This window comes from Protomyctophum parallelum (genome assembly GCF_964188405.1).
Source record: "Protomyctophum parallelum genome assembly, chromosome: 4".
Taxonomy (NCBI): Eukaryota; Metazoa; Chordata; class Actinopteri; order Myctophiformes; family Myctophidae; genus Protomyctophum; species Protomyctophum parallelum.
In genome coordinates, this window is record NC_139700.1 from 45290560 (window position 1) to 45313206 (window position 22647).

The window sequence follows — 22647 nt, forward strand, 5'->3', positions numbered from 1 at the left end:
TCCACCCTAAACTAGTTTCGCGTTGCCAGACTGTTGCCTCTCGCAATTTCCAAATGCTTCCGTCATACGTCTGGAGCAACGGAAGCTCTATCACGAGTGAAATATAAAGTGGAGACTCCCTCCCCACTTCCGCTTTTTGTCTTTACAGTCGCGCAAATGTATCCTAATATAATTTTGAAATCATCTAAGAATATACAGCTCGCTACTTAGCAGAAATAAAAATAAAAGAATAAGCCCTAAAGATATTTTAAAATATATTTTTGTGAACGGAAATGACAAACAGATTACTCTGATTTTGGGAGGTGTAGTTCCAGACTCTATACTATAGCATTCAGAGATTGGGAGATGTAGTTCCAGACTCTATACTAGCATTCAGAGATTGGGAGATGTAGTTCCAGACTCTATACTAGCATTCAGAGATTGGGAGATGTAGTTCCAGACTCTATACTAGCATTCAGAGATTGGGATATGTAGTTCCAGACTATATACTAGCATCCAAAGATTGGGAGGTGTAGTTCCAGACTCTATACTAGCATTCAGAGATTGGGAGGTGTAGTTCCAGACTCTATACTAGCATTCAGAGATTGGGAGGTGTAGTTCCAGACTCTATACTAGCATTCAGAGATTGGGAGGTGTTGTTCCAGACTCTACACTAGCAACAGAGAGGGCTGAGTGCTTCGACGTTGGAGAGCCTCCCCTTATTATGGGGGCTTGTCTTTTTGTGCTGTGTTTATGTTGATGAGGTCATTTCCTGTGTGTGTAGGCGTGTCTTCCAGGAATGCCCAGCTGTCCGGAGTTCACGGCGCCGAGCGTCTATCACCCGTCTGAGTTCAAGGACTGGAGACGGATCACCCTGCCCCTACCTCATAAGACCTGGTATGATATGCAGTGTTTGATTTTAGTTTTAGTCATAGTCTCTTGAATAGTTTTCACTTAGTTTTAGTCACATTTTAGTCACCTGGAATGTTTTAGTGTTACTCTAGTTTTTTGTCGACTAAATAATAATATCATGAGATTTTAGTCGACTAAATCTACAGTTGATTTAGTCGACTAAAATGTATTTTGGCTGATTTTACACTTTGTGTATCGGTTTGTAGATTTTTCAGCACGCAACCAAGTGTAAAATGACGTATACTGGATCTCTTGTCCACTAGTCCCTTCCTAACATTTTAGTCTAGTTTTTATTTGTTGACAAAATTGACAGTAGGCCTATATAGTTTTAGCCATCAAGGCTTAGTTTTTATTTAGTTTTTTATGTGGTGTTTGCCAGTGGAAAAAGGTAGTCCACGGACATGTTTCGTCTTAGTTTTAGTCGACGAAATCAACACTGTATATGATACACACCCAGCTGGTGCCCCCTACCTCATATAATATACGAGGACAGTTGAATGCCAGGGGGGCGAGGCTGAGTCTGAAGAAGCAGACATATTATTATAGGCAGGTCTCGGTGAGGTCACTGTGACTGACCCCTCACCCCCCCCCCCCCCCCACCCCCCACCCTTCAGCGGTCTCCTAAATAACGGTGTTCTAATGCCATATTCTGTGGCACATGGAGGTCACGGGGTCACGGCAGTACGCACTCCCTGCGATGATGAGGAGGGGAGGGGGGTGGGTTGATGGGGGTCATAGGGTCACAATCCCCCCCCCCCCCCCCCACACCCATCATAGACACATCTATGAACATTAATCTTCACTATACATGCAGCAACATGTACTCAAATACACACATGCACGCCCACACACACCCACACGCACGCACACACACACACACACACACACACACACACACACACACACACACACACACACACACACCACACGTTGCTCTCTCGCTGTAAATCCACATTTTGTGGAATAAAAATAAAACCTGTAGTTGAAATGACTCACATGCTATTGGTCCTATTGATCACTGTCACTATGACCTGACATACGACACATGATGAAATCTTGTTTTTGTGTGTGTGTACGTGTGTGTGTGTGTGTGTGTGTGTGTGTGTGTGTGTGTGTGTGTGTGCGTGCCTGTGTGTGTGTCTAGGTCCAGCGCCACTCGGTTCCGGTGGATTCAGAACTACTACGGGGAACAGGACGAGTGGGCTCTGGATGACATCTACATCGGACAGCAGTGTCCCCACATGTGTCACGGACACGGCTGGTGTGACCACGGACACTGCCGGTCAGTCAGCTCACGCACCCACACCTGCACATACCTATTCTGACCTGAGATCAGATTCATACGAGGTTTCCACTGGGACACACACTGGTCTGATTAACCCATTCTGACCCGAGATCAGATTCAAAAAAATGTCAGTCGTTCTTCGATTTTTCAAAAATAGCAGACCTACAAGCTCGTAGAGCTTGTAGATCTGCTATTTTTCAATAGCTAAAGCATAACATGATGCTAACACCACAATGGGTTCCCGTTCAGAATGGGTTAATCTACAGTTGATTTATTCGACAAATTTTTATTTTGGCGGGCCTTGATCCCGTCGCAATGACTGTTTTTACATTTGCTGAAAATAGCCGAAAATCTGCTATTTTCAGCATGCAACTAAGTGTAAAGTGACTTATACTGGATCTCTTGTCCACTAGTCCCTTCCTAACATTTTAGTCTAGTTTTTATTTGTTGACCAAATTGTCAGTATATTAAGTCATAGTTTTAGTCACCATAGCTTAGTTTTCATTTCGTTTCCATTTAGTTTTCGTCAGTGAAAAAAGGTAGTCGACGAACATTTTTCGTCACATTTTTTGTCGACGAAATCAACACTGGCACACAGTTGTCCATTTCTATGCTATAGCTGTGCTGGGCTGGGCTGATTCAATAATTCATTCAAAAGTAAAACTTCTGACCCTGATCCATTTCAAGGAAACGACAAGTCAAAGTTATTACAAAACAAGGTCAGGTTCTGATGCCCCGACAGAAGAGGAGCACCAGGATTATTCTTAACCCATTCTGACCTGAGACCAGATTCTAACGCACAGAAGAATGGTGGTTCTTTAACGCATTTTGACGCCACTCGGTGGCGCGCTATATGAGCTTGTAGATCTGCTATTTTTCAATAGCTAAAGCATAACGTAATGCTAACACCAAAACTGGTTCCCGCCCAAAATGCACAGCAGCCAAATGGCTTGTCCAATCAGGCGTGATGAAGCTTTGCCTCTCATCCAATCAGGTGTGACGAAGCTTTGTCTCTCATCCAATCAGGTGCGATGAAGGTTTCTCGGGCGCAGACTGCCAGCCCTCCCAGCCCCTCTCCTCCAGCGTGTTGTCGGACTTCGAGTCCCAGGATGCACTGCTGGCCACCTGGCAGGAGGTGATTGGTGGAGAGGTGGTGACCCCTGACCTGGGCTGTGGGGTGGTCTCATCCGGGTCCTCACTTTACTTCAGCAAGGTAAAAGAAAAAAATAAGAAAAAAAACACCTTTTAACATTATAACAAGAAACCTCATATTTCGTAAATGAATGCCCTAGTTTATCATCCAAGAGTGTAAAGGAAAGTTTTTGGACATTAATTAATGGCATACAAGGTTTCTACTCAACAGCAATGATACAAATAACTTTACTTCTGCAAGGTAAATGAACATCAACATCGACACCCATTAATCTCATACTGTGTAACCTTTTCAATGCAACAAAAGTTATTTTTCATATAATCTTACAACCTAACCTCCCACAGGGGCAGCACACCTAAACCTAACCTTAACCCTTGTCTAACCAATGACTAGTCTAAACTAAGTATGCACCCTTTCAGCATACTTTCACTATCAAAACTCCACACACACACAAGCAGGGTCGGGGATTAACCCTCCCTAGGGCCCCTGGGCTAGTCCAAAAGTCAGGGCCCCCCCTTGGGAATTTTTTTGGGGGGGTATTTTGTTTTAATTTTGGGGTACAGACAGACAGACTGTAATGACACAGAGCTACCACCAGGTGTCATCAAAAGCACTAAAATGCATGATACACTGTACTTTTTGTGTGTGCGTGTGCGTGCGTGCGTGTTCTTCAGGCTGGTCTGAGGCAGCTGATGACTTGGGACCTGGACACAGAGTGGGCGGAGTTTGTGCAGTTCTACCTGCGTGTGGGCGGAGACTGGGCGGAGTGTAACGCGGCGGACAGCCGGGAGGAAGGCGTGTTGTTACAGTACTCCAACGATGGAGGAATCACCTGGAGTCTGATCGCTGAGATGTACTTCACTGACTTCACCAAGCCACGGTCAGAAAGAAACACCTTTTACTTTAGAACTGTACTTATAGGACTGCATGAGGCAGCCCTTAGCATCAAATGTGTTAATGAAGTCGACTAGTCAACTTTGTGGTCAATGCCCTTCTACGTTGCCACTATACCGTTGCCATCGAAAGACTACTAACCAACGGTGCTTCTTTCTGGTCAGGTTTGTCCACTACGAGCTTCCGTTGGCGTCCAAGACTCCGTCGACTCGGTTCCGCTGGTGGCAGCCGCTGCACTCTGGAGACGGATACGACCAATGGGCCATCGATGATGTCATCATCCTGTCAGAGAGAGAGAAACACATCATCCCCATGGCCAACCCCACCTTACCCCAGGTAACCTCTGACCCCTAACCCGACCTTACCCCAGGTAACCTCTGACATTTGACCCCTAACCCCACCTTACCCCAGGTAACCTCTGACATTTGACCCCTAACCCCACCTTACCCCAGGTAACCTCTGACCCCTAACCCGACCTTACCCCAGGTAACCTCTGACATTTGACCCCTAACCCCACCTTACCCCAGATAACCTCTGACATTTGACCCCTAACCCCACCTTACCCCAGGTAACCTCTGACATTTGACCCCTAACCCCACCTTACCCCAGGTAACCTCTGACATTTGACCCCTAACCCCACCTTACCCCAGGTAACCTCTGACATTTGACCCCTAACCCCACCTTACCCCAGGTAACCTCTGACATTTGACCCCTAACCCCACCTTACCCCAGGTAACCTCTGACATTTGACCCCTAACCCCACCTTACCCCAGGTTAACTCTGACATTTGACCCCTAACCCTACCTTACCCCAGGTAACCTCTGACATTTGAACCCTAACCCCACCTTACCCAAGCCCCCAGAACCGAGATGGAGAACTGGAAAGAAAATGCAATTAAGGGACATGTTGGCCGACCATAAGCACTTAAGACCTGGAGGCGTGGTCAATGCCATTTGGCTATTCTGAGTGGCCAAAGAGCATTGACCACGCCTCCAGGTCTTAAGTTAAGTAATAAGACCTGGTCCTTAAGACACGCAAAATACAGCCCTCAACCCTTAACAATTAACCCCTAAGCTCTCACCCTATAACTAACTTATGTGACCAGGAGAACAGTTCTTTTTTTCCAAAATCCAAATACATGTGATCTGCTATGGAGTACAGAAACATATCTCTCTTCTCTCTCTCTCTTCCTTCAGAACTTCTATGAGAAGCCAGCGTTCGACTATCCTCTGAACCAGATGAGTGTGTGGCTGATGCTGGGCAACGAGGGCCTGGGCGACACCAACATCACCTTCTGCGCTCCCACGCCCTCCGCCATGGTGTTCGGACGCTCTGACGGAGACAGGGTGGCCGTCACACGAGACCTGGCCCTGCGACCCGGATACACACTGCAGTTTAAGGTGAACACGCATGCACAAACATGCATGCACGTGGCACGCATGCACGCACGCACGCACGCACGCACGCACGCACGCACGCACGCACACACACAGTTCTGAGCCTGTTTAAAGCCATCATGCGTGTACAAGGCAGATGCTAGGGCAGTGTTTCCCAACCTTTTTTCTGCCAGGGTGGGGCAATATATACATTATGATATGACATAACGACATACATACATACATACATACACACACACACACACACACACACACACACACACACACACACACACACACACACACACACACACACACACACACACACACACACACACACACACACACACACACAGCTGCTACAATGTATTTGTAACCAGAACAAAATATTTGCTCTCATATACACAAGATGGCTAGTTTTATATATTTAACAAATATATTTTTTATATTAATATATTTTATTTCCTGACCTACCAATGTGAACACAAATGCTTCCATCACGTCACGCGTGATCAACAAAGTTTGAGTGAATGCTGTGCACAGTCAGTGCACACTGCAGAAAGTTAAGAACGTCTTCACTGCTAGTGTCTGTGACGCGCTGAATCACACGTGTTTGTTCACCGCAGCCAGGCAAGAAAGACTTCTCCCTAAAGTTTCCATAAAGTTCACTTGAAAGTTACGTTTGAGAAAGTTATCTAATTATGAATTTACGGTATGTCAACGTGAAACATGAAGGACCCGGCGCGGCCAATCTGCTTCTCTGTCGTGAATGTTGTCTCGTCTGCCGTTACTGTTATGCCGTAGCTCTGCCTGGCGATTTGTAAGCCCACCACAACAAAGATTGACATCAGCCAAAAGCAGGCTCCACATGATCAGCTCACACTGCGTTTTGCATCATTGCACGTGTGAACGCACCAGCAGGTTAGGAAGCCTGGTGACGCGAGGTTAGGAATGCACAGAGACAAGCAGTGTTTTTTGATACAGCACATGCCAGACGAGTAGGTGATCTCTCCTCATGTAAACAAAGCCTTACATTAGCATTTCTATGGACGAGGGTCGTTAGACTGGTGGGGATGGGCAACAATGATGCAAATTGAAAAACCGGACCGCATGGCAGCCCACTGAGCCCTGCAGTGGAGGGCCGGATCAAACCTGGCCATGTCAAACGGCACACTAAAGTGGGAAACGGCACACAGGTTGGGAAACACTGGGCTGGGGCATTCACTTCTGGTAATTTTTACTAGTTGACTAGTTTAATATTTGACTAGTAGCCCAGTGTTTAACTACCTATTAATTGTGTATTTTTTGGAAATAAATATTTGTACATTTAAAAACTGTGTACATTGGTGACTATAATTATAATGTACCTGATCTTGAGGCCTACAAAAAAAAGACAGTGGTGGGGTTTCTGTACAGGACTGGTCAATGCCTGACAACAAATTAGTATATTGTCAAAGCGCCCCTCCACAAATGGCTGTAGACACAATATATAAGAATGTACAGACACAGTATGTATTTTGTAACACGTTTTATTGCATCCATACTTACAACATATGTCACCAGAAAAATATGTAAAAATTCGATTCAAAATCTATACAATAATAAAAAACCCATGAATCAAAAAACTTTAAAAGGTACAATACATTCAAATATACAATACAGAATCCCTTTACAACAGGAGCTTTCTATTGCTCCACACGTGACAGGCAGGCATGTTCGTTTTGTATACCAGTCTCACATTGGCAAAACCGCTGTTCAGGTGGTTTTTCTTATCAACTAGTCAACTAGTACCAACAAGGTCGACTAGTGGATTTACCGCTCTGCTTAATGCCCTAGCAGAGGCATGACATATTTCCCCCTGTGGGACGATGGCTTTGGTTTTATGTCACTTTAGGCCCCACTATATTATATCTGTATTACTGCATTATAATGTATTGACGTACCGTACAATCAGCATATAGGGTCACAGTCTCTCTCTCTCTCTCTCTCTCTCTCTCTCCCATTCAGTTGAACATCGGCTGTGAGTCAGAGTTCAGTAACACATTTTTTGCATCCAACAATTACAACATATGTCACCAGAAAAGATATGTACAAAATGTGATTTTGTGCTAATTTAAAAGCTAAAAAAGCAAGTTATTAGCAAGTTAAACGTAATCGATCTATACATACAGCTGTATGGTCACAATATATATATATATATATATATATATATATATATATATATATATATATATATATATATACCAAAGGCTTTGCCACACACATCACAATCATTTAGGTTTCTCTTCAGTGTGAGTTTTCTGGTGTTTTTTCAGGGTGGACTTGTGAGAGAAGTGTTGTCCACACTGATCACATCCATAGGGTTTCTCTCCAGTGTGAATTCTCTGGTGTGTTTTAAGGGTGTTCATTTGAGAGAAGCATTGTCCACACTGATCACATCCATAGGGTTTCTCTCCAGTGTGAATTCTCTGGTGTGTTTTAAGGCTTAACATGTGAGAGAAGTGTTTTCCACACTGATCACATCCATAGGGTTTCTCTCCAGTGTGAATTATCTGATGGCTTATAAGGTGTGCCATTTGAGAGAAGTGTTGTCCACACTGATCACATCCATATGGTTTCTCTCCAGTGTGAATTCTCTTGTGTGTTTTAAGGCTGGACATTTGAGAGAAGTGTTGTCCACACTGATCACATCCATATGGTTTATCTCCAGTGTGAATTCTCTGGTGGCTTTTAAGGCTGGACATTTGAGAGAAGTGTTGTCCACACTGATCACATCCATAGGGTTTCTCTCCAGTGTGAATTTTCTGGTGGCTTTTAAGGCTGGCCATCTGAGAGAAGTGTTGTCCACACTGATCACATCCATATGGTTTCTCTCCAGTGTGAATTCTCTGGTGTGTTTTAAGGCTTACCATTTGGGAGAAGTGTTGTCCACACTGATCACATCCATATGGTTTCTCTCCAGTGTGAATTCTCTGGTGTGTTTTAAGGTGTCCCATTCTAGAAAAGTGTTGTCCACACTGATCACATCCATAGGGTTTCTCGCCAGTGTGGATTTTCTGGTGGCTTTTAAGGTGTGCCATTTGAGAGAAGTGTTGTCCACACTGATCACATCCATAGGGTTTCTCGTCGGTGTGAATTTTCTGGTGGCTTTTAAGGTGTGCCATTTGAGAGAAGTGTTGTCCACACTGATCACATCCATAGGGTTTCTCGCCGGTGTGAATTCTCTGGTGTGTTTTAAGGTGTCCCATTGTAGAAAAGTGTTGTCCACACTGATCACATCCATATGGCTTCTCTCCAGTGTGAATTCTCTGGTGTGTTTTAAGTTTAGACATTGCAGGGAAGCGTTTTCCACACTGATCACAGCAGTGGCATTTTTGCTTAGCCAAGCTTCTTTGTTCATTCACCTCTGGTAAAACAGGGAAACCAGACTGATGCAACACTGAATTGGAAAGAAAAACAAAGGAAATGTTGTTTAGACTTAAACTAAAGTTTAGTGTGACGTTAATGTACCTAATTATCAATTTAGCATCCATTTATAATTTGATTATACAATCGTTTTCTATTTTCGAAAATACATAAAACAGGTAGTCAATGCTAAAATAAATCAAAACAAACGACTAGAGAAAAACATCCTTATGGCATGCTGTATATCCATATAGACACATTAAGCAACTTACAGAGGTCTTGGTGATCATTGGGTCCTCCCTGTTGAGCAGAATCGTTTGAGGTGGTGTTGAGAGAGTCCATCTTTGCTTCAAGTCTGGAGTCCACAGTCAGAAATGATTGATATCCTGGAGGAGTTGTGGAGAACAGACAACTACACACTCTTCTTATACTAGAGAGGCTGAGGTGGAACCACTAACTGCTTGGTGTTGATTGGCCAAAGAGGAGAACAATAGAATCATCAGCCACCAATCACAACCTAACAAACTGCTGCATGTCCTCCACCCCTCTCTGACTCCTCCCCCAGGTCGTGCTGTGAGATTGCTTTGTAAACTTCATATTTAATATATTAATCTATCTACATCCAATATATAGTATCTGACTATGATGATTGAAATTCTTTATTGGGAATACCCTTTGAGATACAATAAAATCTGGATAATATATGTACAGTCTAATAATATTAAATAAGTGGATATGAATTAATTAATTGTTACTGCAGCAGAACCATTAAGAGGATTGCTCCACATTCACAAACACTATTTGTCTTCCACAACACAAACTGCCACAACCCCTGCACACCCTGTACTTTTATTTTTTTATTTTATTAAGTTGCAATGTAATTTCAATTTGTTTCGACTTTAGAAGACAGTGGTTTCTGTACAGGACTGGTCAATGCCTGACAACAAATTAGTATTGTCAAAAGCGCCCCTCCACAAATGGCTGTGGACAAAATATATAAGAATGTACAGACACAGTATGTATTTTGTAACACGTTTTTATTGCATCCATACTTACAACATAAATTATGTCACCAGAAAAATATGTAAAAATGTGATTTTGTACTAATTTCTTCCCTGTCACAGACAATGTCTAATTTTAAAGGTAAAACAAACCCCAATAAGAAAATCCATTAACAAGTTAAACAAAATCGATCTATACACATTTTATTAAATAAAATGTTAATGCTAAATAGTGAATAAACCCCACATTCTTTCCCAGGTTAAAACATGCTAAATGATGATGGCTGATGCTTCATTCACTATAGACAATGCATTCAAATGCAGATATTAAACGTGTTAATGGTTACTGGTTGTCTGACAGATCACCTGTTAATGATTGACATTATGGATGCACTGAGACCATTTTACACCTCTTTGACTCTGATGAGTTTCAACAGAACTACAGAAATAGGTCTATCATCACATGGAACTTTTTATTATCCTTTGTTAATGTTAATGGTGTTGTAAGGGATACGTTTTGTTAAAATAGCTCTAGTAATCATTGATATGCTCACTTGTGCTTATGGCAGAGAAAATACATTATACAAAAACATATGCTAATTTCTTCAATCTCAGTTGGAATGCAGACAAATCTGTAATGACAACCAGAGAACTGGCCATTTGAACACTACTGTATACTGGCTGAGGATGGGAGAAAAACCTTATTTTCTGTGTCACTAATCATACATCACAACATTCACTTAGTTGTGCCACAATGTCTAATAAAAAATGTATATTAAAAGTGTCATATACAGTACTGGTATATTCAATATAAACAATCAAGAGAGAGAAGTGCCTCATCTCCAAGTAGAGAAACATTTGCAGCAGAAATGAACAGCAGCATAATACAGAATCACAGTCTGTTGTGCAGGTGAGAGACAACATTTAGCAGCAGATAATATCACACATGTAAGTGTATAGTTAGTTAGTTACTTTATTGACACAAATGTATAAAACATTGGGTCCAAACAATAATACAAAATCACACCTGTGTGAACTGAGTGGTCACTCTGACACAGTATCTTGTGTGAGGGGACACACCAGTATACGTGCTGTTCGTTTTGTATACCAGTGTCACATTGGCAAAACCGCTGTTCAGGTGGTTCTTCTTATCAACTCGTCAACTAGTACCAACAAGGTAGACTAGTGGATTTACTCTTTACTGACAGAGACAGGGTGGCCGTCACGCGAGACCTGGACCTGGATACACACTGCAGTTTAAGGTGCACACGCATGCACGTGGCACGCCTGTTTAAAGCCATCATGCGTGTACAAGGCAGAGGCTAGGGCATTCACTTCTAGTCTTTTTGACTAGTTGACTAGTGTTGAACTACCTATTAATTGTGTATTTTTTGGAAATAAATATTTGTACATTTAAAAACTGTGTACATTAGTGACTATAATTATAATCTACCTGATCTTGAGGCCTACAAAAAAACAAACAGTGATGGGGTTTCTGTACAGGACTGGTCAATGCCTGACAACAAATTAGTATATTGTCAAAGCGCCCCTCCACAAATGGCTGAAGACACAATATATAAGAATGTACAGACACAGTATGTATTTTGTAACACGTTTTATTGTATCCAACAATTACAACATACTTACTTTACTTAGGCCTGTTGCTCCCAGTGGAGCATCGGCCATCAACAACTGATTATTAAACCTATATCCAGGGATTACACAGGGATATTTGCCAGCCTGGTTGTCTTGTCCTGCATCTCTCCCTCCCATTCAGTTGAACATCGGCTATGAGTCAGAGTTCAGTAACACATTTTACTGCATCCAACAATTACAACATCATTTGTCACCAGAAAAGAATATTTTCAAAAAGTGATGTTGTGCTAATTTCTTCCCTGTCACAGGCTATGTCTAATTTAAAAGGTAAAAAAAAAAGTCCAATAAGAAAATCCATTATCAAGTTAAACTAAATCGATCTATACAATAATAAAAAACCCATGAATCAAAAAACTTTAAAAGGTACAATACATTCAAATATACAATACAGAATCCCTTTACAATAGGAGCTTTCTATTGCTCCACACGTGACAGGCAGTATAATAATACAAATAATACAATTGATCAACAGTATTATGGAGGAGGAAAGGCCTGGTTTTGTTTAAAAAATGCTCACGTGTGCTTACAACAGAGACAATTATTATATACAAAAACGTGCTAATTTCTTCAATCTCAGTTGAATGCAGACAAATCTGTAATGACAACCAGAGAACTGGCCATTTGAACACTACTGTATACTGGCTGAGGATGGGATAAAAACCTTATTTTCTGTGTCACTAATCATACATCACAACATTCACTTAGTTGTGCCACAATGTATAATATAAAATGTCATATACAGTACTGATATATACAATATAAACGATCAAGTGCAATATTAAATATAAAATGTAAAAGAAATACATATAATAAGGTGCATGGTCAAAATGGGAATTAAAATATCACAGCCGTTGTGTTTTTGCTTAGCCAAGCTTCTTTGTTCATTCACCTCATGGGAGGGAATGAGGAGCACTTGTGGAATTAGTTTCAATAGGCTTGTAGCTGCACTTTATTAAAACAAATGTTAATGCTAAATAGTGAACAAACCCCACATTCTTTCCCAGGTTAAAACATGCTAAATGATGATGGCTGATGCTTCATTCACTATAGACAATGCATTCAAATGCAGATATTAAACATGTTAATGGTTACTGGTTGTCTGACAGATCACCTGTTAATGATCACATTATGGATGAACTGAGACCATTTTACACCTCTTTGACTCTGATGAGTTTCAACAGAACTACAGAAATAGGTCTATCATCACATGGAACTTTTTATTATCCTTTGTGAAATGTTAATGGTGTTGTAAGGGATATGTTCTGTTAAAATAGCTCTAGTAATCATTGATAGGCTATATGGTTTGTTCAGTAACAGAAGTCTCCATACCTACTTCACTAACATCATTATTATGCTTTCATAATGTGAAATGTGATAATAATACAATTGATCAACAGTATTATGGAGGAGGAAAGGCCTGGTTTTACTGGTCTTACAACAGAGAAAATACATTATATAATGTGCTAATTTCTTCAATCTCAGTTGGAATGCAGACACATCTGTAATGACAACCAGAGAACTTGCCATTTGAACACTACTGTAGGCTATACCGGCTGATGATGGGAGAAAAACCTTCATTTCTGTGTCACTAATCATACATTCACATTCACTTAGTTGTGCCACAATGTCTAATATGAAATGTCTATTAAAAAGTGTCATATACAGTACTGATATATACAATATAAACGATCAAGTGCAATATTAAATGTAGCCTAAAATAAATACATATAATAAGGTGCATGGTCAAAATGGGAATTAAAATAGAGAGAAGTGCCTCATCTCCAAGTAGAGAAACATTTGCAGCAGAAATGAACAGCAGCATAATACAGAATCACAGTCTGTTGTGCAGGTGAGAGACAACATTTAGCAGCAGATAATATCACACATGTAAGTGTATAGTTAGTTAGTTAATTTATTGACACAAATGTATAAAACATTGGGTCCAAACAATAATAAAAAATCACACCTGTGTGAACTGAGTGGTCACTCTGACACGGTATCTTGTGTGAGGACACACACCAGTATACGTGCTGTTCGTTTTGTATACCAGTCTCACATTGGCAAAACCGCTGTTCAGGTGGTTCTTCTTATCAACTAGTACCAACAAGGTAGACTAGTGGATTTACTCTTTACTGAAAGAGACAGGGTGGCCGTCACGCGAGACCTGGCCCTGCGACCCGGATACACACTGCAGTTTAAGGTGCACACGCATGCATGTGGCACGCCTGTTTAAAGCCATCATGCGTGTACAAGGCAGAGGCTATAGGGCATTCACTTCTAGTCATTTTTATTAGTTGACTAGTGTTTAACTACCTATTAATTGCGTATTTTTTGGAAAAAAATATTTGTAAAAAAAATATTTAAAAACTGTGTACATTGGTGACTATAATTATAATCTACCTGATCTTGAGTCCTACAAAAAAACAAAACAGTGATTTAGTTTCTGTACAGGACTGGTCAATGCCTGACAACAAATTAGTATATTGTCAAAGCGCCCCTCCACAAATGGCTGTATAGACACAATATATAAGAATGTACAGACACATATGTATTTTGTAACATGTTTTATTGCATCCAACAATTACAACATACTTACTTTACTTAGGCCCGTCGCTCCCAGTGGAGCATAGGCCATCAACAACTCTTCTCGATGATGAAGGCTGCTCTAGCTTTACCTACTCTAGCTGTGACATCGCTCTCTGTTCCGCCCTGCTTATCTAAAATGCTGCCGAGGTACAGTAGGTGAAGGAGTCGACTGCCTGAATTGGTTCGTCGCCTACTGTAATTGTGTTATTGTTCTGGGTGTTGATTGACATTATGTTGGTCTTCTTTTGGTTGATTATTAAACCTATACCCAGGGATTACTCAGGGATATTTGACAGCCTGGTTGTCTTGTCCTGCATCTCTCCCTCCCATATGTCACCTAAAGTATATGTACAAAATGTAATTTTGTGCTCATTTCTTCCCTGTCACAGGCTATGTCTAATTTAAAAGGTAAAAAAAGTCCAATAAGAAAATCCATTAACAAGTTAAACAAAATCGATCTATACAATAATAAAAAACCCATGAATCAAAAAACTTTAAAAGGTACAATACATTCAAATATACAATACAGAATCCCTTTACAACAGGAGCTTTCTATTGCTCCACACGTGACAGGCACGCATGTAGCATACACAAAGCCTCTCTGTTAGTGCCCACAAAGAGTGAGTTCAAATCAATAACCTCATGTCCATATTTTACTCTGATATCTTGTGTGAGGGGACACACCAGTATGTGCTGTTTGTTTTGTATACCAGTCTCATATTGGCAAAACCGCTGTTCAGGTGGTTCTTCATATCAACTAGTGGATTTACTCTGGTGTGCTTAATGCCCTAGCAGAGGCATGCCATATTTCCCCCTGTGGGACAATGGCTTTGGTTTTATGTCACTACTGTGTGAATTATCTGGTGTGTTTTAAGGCTTACCATGTGGGAGAAGTGTTGTCCACACTGATCACATCCATATTGTATACCAGTGTCACATTGGCAAAACCGCTGTTCAGGTGGTTCTTCTTATCAACTCGTCAACTAGTACCAACAAGGTAGACTAGTGGATTTACTCTTTACTGACAGAGACAGGGTGGCCGTCACGCGAGACCTGGCCCTGCGACCTGGATACACACTGCAGTTTAAGGTGCACACGCATGCACGTGGCACGCCTGTTTAAAGCCATCATGCGTGTACAAGGCAGAGGCTAGGGCATTCACTTCTAGTCTTTTTGACTAGTTGACTAGTGTTGAACTACCTATTAATTGTGTATTTTTTGGAAATAAATATTTGTACATTTAAAAACTGTGTACATTAGTGACTATAATTATAATCTACCTGATCTTGAGGCCTACAAAAAAACAAACAGTGATGGGGTTTCTGTACAGGACTGGTCAATGCCTGACAACAAATTAGTATATTGTCAAAGCGCCCCTCCACAAATGGCTGAAGACACAATATATAAGAATGTACAGACACAGTATGTATTTTGTAACACGTTTTATTGTATCCAACAATTACAACATACTTACTTTACTTAGGCCTGTTGCTCCCAGTGGAGCATCGGCCATCAACAACTGATTATTAAACCTATATCCAGGGATTACACAGGGATATTTGCCAGCCTGGTTGTCTTGTCCTGCATCTCTCCCTCCCATTCAGTTGAACATCGGCTATGAGTCAGAGTTCAGTAACACATTTTACTGCATCCAACAATTACAACATCATTTGTCACCAGAAAAGAATATTTTCAAAAAGTGATGTTGTGCTAATTTCTTCCCTGTCACAGGCTATGTCTAATTTAAAAGGTAAAAAAAAAAGTCCAATAAGAAAATCCATTATCAAGTTAAACTAAATCGATCTATACAATAATAAAAAACCCATGAATCAAAAAACTTTAAAAGGTACAATACATTCAAATATACAATACAGAATCCCTTTACAATAGGAGCTTTCTATTGCTCCACACGTGACAGGCAGTATAATAATACAAATAATACAATTGATCAACAGTATTATGGAGGAGGAAAGGCCTGGTTTTGTTTAAAAAATGCTCACGTGTGCTTACAACAGAGACAATTATTATATACAAAAACGTGCTAATTTCTTCAATCTCAGTTGAATGCAGACAAATCTGTAATGACAACCAGAGAACTGGCCATTTGAACACTGTATACTGGCTGAGGATGGGATAAAAACCTTATTTTCTGTGTCACTAATCATACATCACAACATTCACTTAGTTGTGCCACAATGTATAATATAAAATGTCATATACAGTACTGATATATACAATATAAACGATCAAGTGCAATATTAAATATAAAATGTAAAAGAAATACATATAATAAGGTGCATGGTCAAAATGGGAATTAAAATATCACAGCCGTTGTGTTTTTGCTTAGCCAAGCTTCTTTGTTTCTCGTCGGTGTGAATTTTCTGGTGGCTTTTAAGGTGTGCCATTTGAGAGAAGTGTTGTCCACACTGATCACATCCATAGGGTTTCTCGCCGGTGTGAATTCTCTGGTGTGTTTTAAGGTGTCCCATTGTAGAAAAGTGTTGTCCACACTGATCACATCCATATGGCTTCTCTCCAGTGTGAATTCTCTGGTGTGTTTTAAGTTTAGACATTGCAGGGAAGCGTTTTCCACACTGATCACAGCAGTGGCATTTTTGCTTAGCCAAGCTTCTTTGTTCATTCACCTCTGGTAAAACAGGGAAACCAGACTGATGCAACACTGAATTGGAAAGAAAAACAAAGGAAATGTTGTTTAGACTTAAACTAAAGTTTAGTGTGACGTTAATGTACCTAATTATCAATTTAGCATCCATTTATAATTTGATTATACAATCGTTTTCTATTTTCGAAAATACATAAAACAGGTAGTCAATGCTAAAATAAATCAAAACAAACGACTAGAGAAAAACATCCTTATGGCATGCTGTATATCCATATAGACACATTAAGCAACTTACAGAGGTCTTGGTGATCATTGGGTCCTCCCTGTTGAGCAGAATCGTTTGAGGTGGTGTTGAGAGAGTCCATCTTTGCTTCAAGTCTGGAGTCCACAGTCAGAAATGATTGATATCCTGGAGGAGTTGTGGAGAACAGACAACTACACACTCTTCTTATACTAGAGAGGCTGAGGTGGAACCACTAACTGCTTGGTGTTGATTGGCCAAAGAGGAGAACAATAGAATCATCAGCCACCAATCACAACCTAACAAACTGCTGCATGTCCTCCACCCCTCTCTGACTCCTCCCCCAGGTCGTGCTGTGAGATTGCTTTGTAAACTTCATATTTAATATATGAATCTATCTACATCCAATATATAGTATCTGACTATGATGATTGAAATTCTTTATTGGGAATACCCTTTGAGATACAATAAAATCTGGATAATATATGTACAGTCTAATAATATTAAATAAGTGGATATGAATTAATTAATTGTTACTGCAGCAGAACCATTAAGAGGATTGCTCCACATTCACAAACACTATTTGTCTTCCACAACACAAACTGCCACAACCCCTGCACACCCTGTACTTTTATTTTTTTATTTTATTAAGTTGCAATGTAATTTCAATTTGTTTCGACTTTAGAAGACAGTGGTTTCTGTACAGGACTGGTCAATGCCTGACAACAAATTAGTATTGTCAAAAGCGCCCCTCCACAAATGGCTGTGGACAAAATATATAAGAATGTACAGACACAGTATGTATTTTGTAACACGTTTTTATTGCATCCATACTTACAACATAAATTATGTCACCAGAAAAATATGTAAAAATGTGATTTTGTACTAATTTCTTCCCTGTCACAGACAATGTCTAATTTTAAAGGTAAAACAAACCCCAATAAGAAAATCCATTAACAAGTTAAACAAAATCGATCTATACACATTTTATTAAATAAAATGTTAATGCTAAATAGTGAATAAACCCCACATTCTTTCCCAGGTTAAAACATGCTAAATGATGATGGCTGATGCTTCATTCACTATAGACAATGCATTCAAATGCAGATATTAAACGTGTTAATGGTTACTGGTTGTCTGACAGATCACCTGTTAATGATTGACATTATGGATGCACTGAGACCATTTTACACCTCTTTGACTCTGATGAGTTTCAACAGAACTACAGAAATAGGTCTATCATCACATGGAACTTTTTATTATCCTTTGTTAATGTTAATGGTGTTGTAAGGGATACGTTTTGTTAAAATAGCTCTAGTAATCATTGATATGCTCACTTGTGCTTATGGCAGAGAAAATACATTATACAAAAACATATGCTAATTTCTTCAATCTCAGTTGGAATGCAGACAAATCTGTAATGACAACCAGAGAACTGGCCATTTGAACACTACTGTATACTGGCTGAGGATGGGAGAAAAACCTTATTTTCTGTGTCACTAATCATACATCACAACATTCACTTAGTTGTGCCACAATGTCTAATAAAAAATGTATATTAAAAGTGTCATATACAGTACTGGTATATTCAATATAAACAATCAAGAGAGAGAAGTGCCTCATCTCCAAGTAGAGAAACATTTGCAGCAGAAATGAACAGCAGCATAATACAGAATCACAGTCTGTTGTGCAGGTGAGAGACAACATTTAGCAGCAGATAATATCACACATGTAAGTGTATAGTTAGTTAGTTACTTTATTGACACAAATGTATAAAACATTGGGTCCAAACAATAATACAAAATCACACCTGTGTGAACTGAGTGGTCACTCTGACACAGTATCTTGTGTGAGGGGACACACCAGTATACGTGCTGTTCGTTTTGTATACCAGTGTCACATTGGCAAAACCGCTGTTCAGGTGGTTCTTCTTATCAACTCGTCAACTAGTACCAACAAGGTAGACTAGTGGATTTACTCTTTACTGACAGAGACAGGGTGGCCGTCACGCGAGACCTGGACCTGGATACACACTGCAGTTTAAGGTGCACACGCATGCACGTGGCACGCCTGTTTAAAGCCATCATGCGTGTACAAGGCAGAGGCTAGGGCATTCACTTCTAGTCTTTTTGACTAGTTGACTAGTGTTGAACTACCTATTAATTGTGTATTTTTTGGAAATAAATATTTGTACATTTAAAAACTGTGTACATTAGTGACTATAATTATAATCTACCTGATCTTGAGGCCTACAAAAAAACAAACAGTGATGGGGTTTCTGTACAGGACTGGTCAATGCCTGACAACAAATTAGTATATTGTCAAAGCGCCCCTCCACAAATGGCTGAAGACACAATATATAAGAATGTACAGACACAGTATGTATTTTGTAACACGTTTTATTGTATCCAACAATTACAACATACTTACTTTACTTAGGCCTGTTGCTCCCAGTGGAGCATCGGCCATCAACAACTGATTATTAAACCTATATCCAGGGATTACACAGGGATATTTGCCAGCCTGGTTGTCTTGTCCTGCATCTCTCCCTCCCATTCAGTTGAACATCGGCTATGAGTCAGAGTTCAGTAACACATTTTACTGCATCCAACAATTACAACATCATTTGTCACCAGAAAAGAATATTTTCAAAAAGTGATGTTGTGCTAATTTCTTCCCTGTCACAGGCTATGTCTAATTTAAAAGGTAAAAAAAAAAGTCCAATAAGAAAATCCATTATCAAGTTAAACTAAATCGATCTATACAATAATAAAAAACCCATGAATCAAAAAACTTTAAAAGGTACAATACATTCAAATATACAATACAGAATCCCTTTACAATAGGAGCTTTCTATTGCTCCACACGTGACAGGCAGTATAATAATACAAATAATACAATTGATCAACAGTATTATGGAGGAGGAAAGGCCTGGTTTTGTTTAAAAAATGCTCACGTGTGCTTACAACAGAGACAATTATTATATACAAAAACGTGCTAATTTCTTCAATCTCAGTTGAATGCAGACAAATCTGTAATGACAACCAGAGAACTGGCCATTTGAACACTACTGTATACTGGCTGAGGATGGGATAAAAACCTTATTTTCTGTGTCACTAATCATACATCACAACATTCACTTAGTTGTGCCACAATGTATAATATAAAATGTCATATACAGTACTGATATATACAATATAAACGATCAAGTGCAATATTAAATATAAAATGTAAAAGAAATACATATAATAAGGTGCATGGTCAAAATGGGAATTAAAATATCACAGCCGTTGTGTTTTTGCTTAGCCAAGCTTCTTTGTTCATTCACCTCATGGGAGGGAATGAGGAGCACTTGTGGAATTAGTTTCAATAGGCTTGTAGCTGCACTTTATTAAAACAAATGTTAATGCTAAATAGTGAACAAACCCCACATTCTTTCCCAGGTTAAAACATGCTAAATGATGATGGCTGATGCTTCATTCACTATAGACAATGCATTCAAATGCAGATATTAAACATGTTAATGGTTACTGGTTGTCTGACAGATCACCTGTTAATGATCACATTATGGATGAACTGAGACCATTTTACACCTCTTTGACTCTGATGAGTTTCAACAGAACTACAGAAATAGGTCTATCATCACATGGAACTTTTTATTATCCTTTGTGAAATGTTAATGGTGTTGTAAGGGATATGTTCTGTTAAAATAGCTCTAGTAATCATTGATAGGCTATATGGTTTGTTCAGTAACAGAAGTCTCCATACCTACTTCACTAACATCATTATTATGCTTTCATAATGTGAAATGTGATAATAATACAATTGATCAACAGTATTATGGAGGAGGAAAGGCCTGGTTTTACTGGTCTTACAACAGAGAAAATACATTATATAATGTGCTAATTTCTTCAATCTCAGTTGGAATGCAGACACATCTGTAATGACAACCAGAGAACTTGCCATTTGAACACTACTGTAGGCTATACCGGCTGATGATGGGAGAAAAACCTTCATTTCTGTGTCACTAATCATACATTCACATTCACTTAGTTGTGCCACAATGTCTAATATGAAATGTCTATTAAAAAGTGTCATATACAGTACTGATATATACAATATAAACGATCAAGTGCAATATTAAATGTAGCCTAAAATAAATACATATAATAAGGTGCATGGTCAAAATGGGAATTAAAATAGAGAGAAGTGCCTCATCTCCAAGTAGAGAAACATTTGCAGCAGAAATGAACAGCAGCATAATACAGAATCACAGTCTGTTGTGCAGGTGAGAGACAACATTTAGCAGCAGATAATATCACACATGTAAGTGTATAGTTAGTTAGTTAATTTATTGACACAAATGTATAAAACATTGGGTCCAAACAATAATAAAAAATCACACCTGTGTGAACTGAGTGGTCACTCTGACACGGTATCTTGTGTGAGGACACACACCAGTATACGTGCTGTTCGTTTTGTATACCAGTCTCACATTGGCAAAACCGCTGTTCAGGTGGTTCTTCTTATCAACTAGTACCAACAAGGTAGACTAGTGGATTTACTCTTTACTGAAAGAGACAGGGTGGCCGTCACGCGAGACCTGGCCCTGCGACCCGGATACACACTGCAGTTTAAGGTGCACACGCATGCATGTGGCACGCCTGTTTAAAGCCATCATGCGTGTACAAGGCAGAGGCTATAGGGCATTCACTTCTAGTCATTTTTATTAGTTGACTAGTGTTTAACTACCTATTAATTGCGTATTTTTTGGAAAAAAATATTTGTAAAAAAAATATTTAAAAACTGTGTACATTGGTGACTATAATTATAATCTACCTGATCTTGAGTCCTACAAAAAAACAAAACAGTGATTTAGTTTCTGTACAGGACTGGTCAATGCCTGACAACAAATTAGTATATTGTCAAAGCGCCCCTCCACAAATGGCTGTATAGACACAATATATAAGAATGTACAGACACATATGTATTTTGTAACATGTTTTATTGCATCCAACAATTACAACATACTTACTTTACTTAGGCCCGTCGCTCCCAGTGGAGCATAGGCCATCAACAACTCTTCTCGATGATGAAGGCTGCTCTAGCTTTACCTACTCTAGCTGTGACATCGCTCTCTGTTCCGCCCTGCTTATCTAAAATGCTGCCGAGGTACAGTAGGTGAAGGAGTCGACTGCCTGAATTGGTTCGTCGCCTACTGTAATTGTGTTATTGTTCTGGGTGTTGATTGACATTATGTTGGTCTTCTTTTGGTTGATTATTAAACCTATACCCAGGGATTACTCAGGGATATTTGACAGCCTGGTTGTCTTGTCCTGCATCTCTCCCTCCCATATGTCACCTAAAGTATATGTACAAAATGTAATTTTGTGCTCATTTCTTCCCTGTCACAGGCTATGTCTAATTTAAAAGGTAAAAAAAAGTCCAATAAGAAAATCCATTAACAAGTTAAACAAAATCGATCTATACAATAATAAAAAACCCATGAATCAAAAAACTTTAAAAGGTACAATAC

The 22647-nt window shown here is 39.7% G+C and overlaps 1 protein-coding gene across 1 annotated transcript in view; it reads left to right on the plus strand.

Moving 5' to 3' along the window:
• The window catches only part of reln (reelin), a 146760-nt gene that overhangs the window by 21136 nt on the left and 102977 nt on the right, over positions 1–22647 (plus strand). The window contains exons 18-24 of the mRNA XM_083762828.1: positions 764–876; positions 2036–2173; positions 3203–3389; positions 4004–4209; positions 4388–4559; positions 5420–5623; positions 21649–21750. Of these exons, the coding sequence (XP_083618954.1) occupies positions 764–876; positions 2036–2173; positions 3203–3389; positions 4004–4209; positions 4388–4559; positions 5420–5623; positions 21649–21750 (1122 nt within the window). The remainder of the gene's footprint in view (positions 1–763; positions 877–2035; positions 2174–3202; positions 3390–4003; positions 4210–4387; positions 4560–5419; positions 5624–21648; positions 21751–22647) is intronic.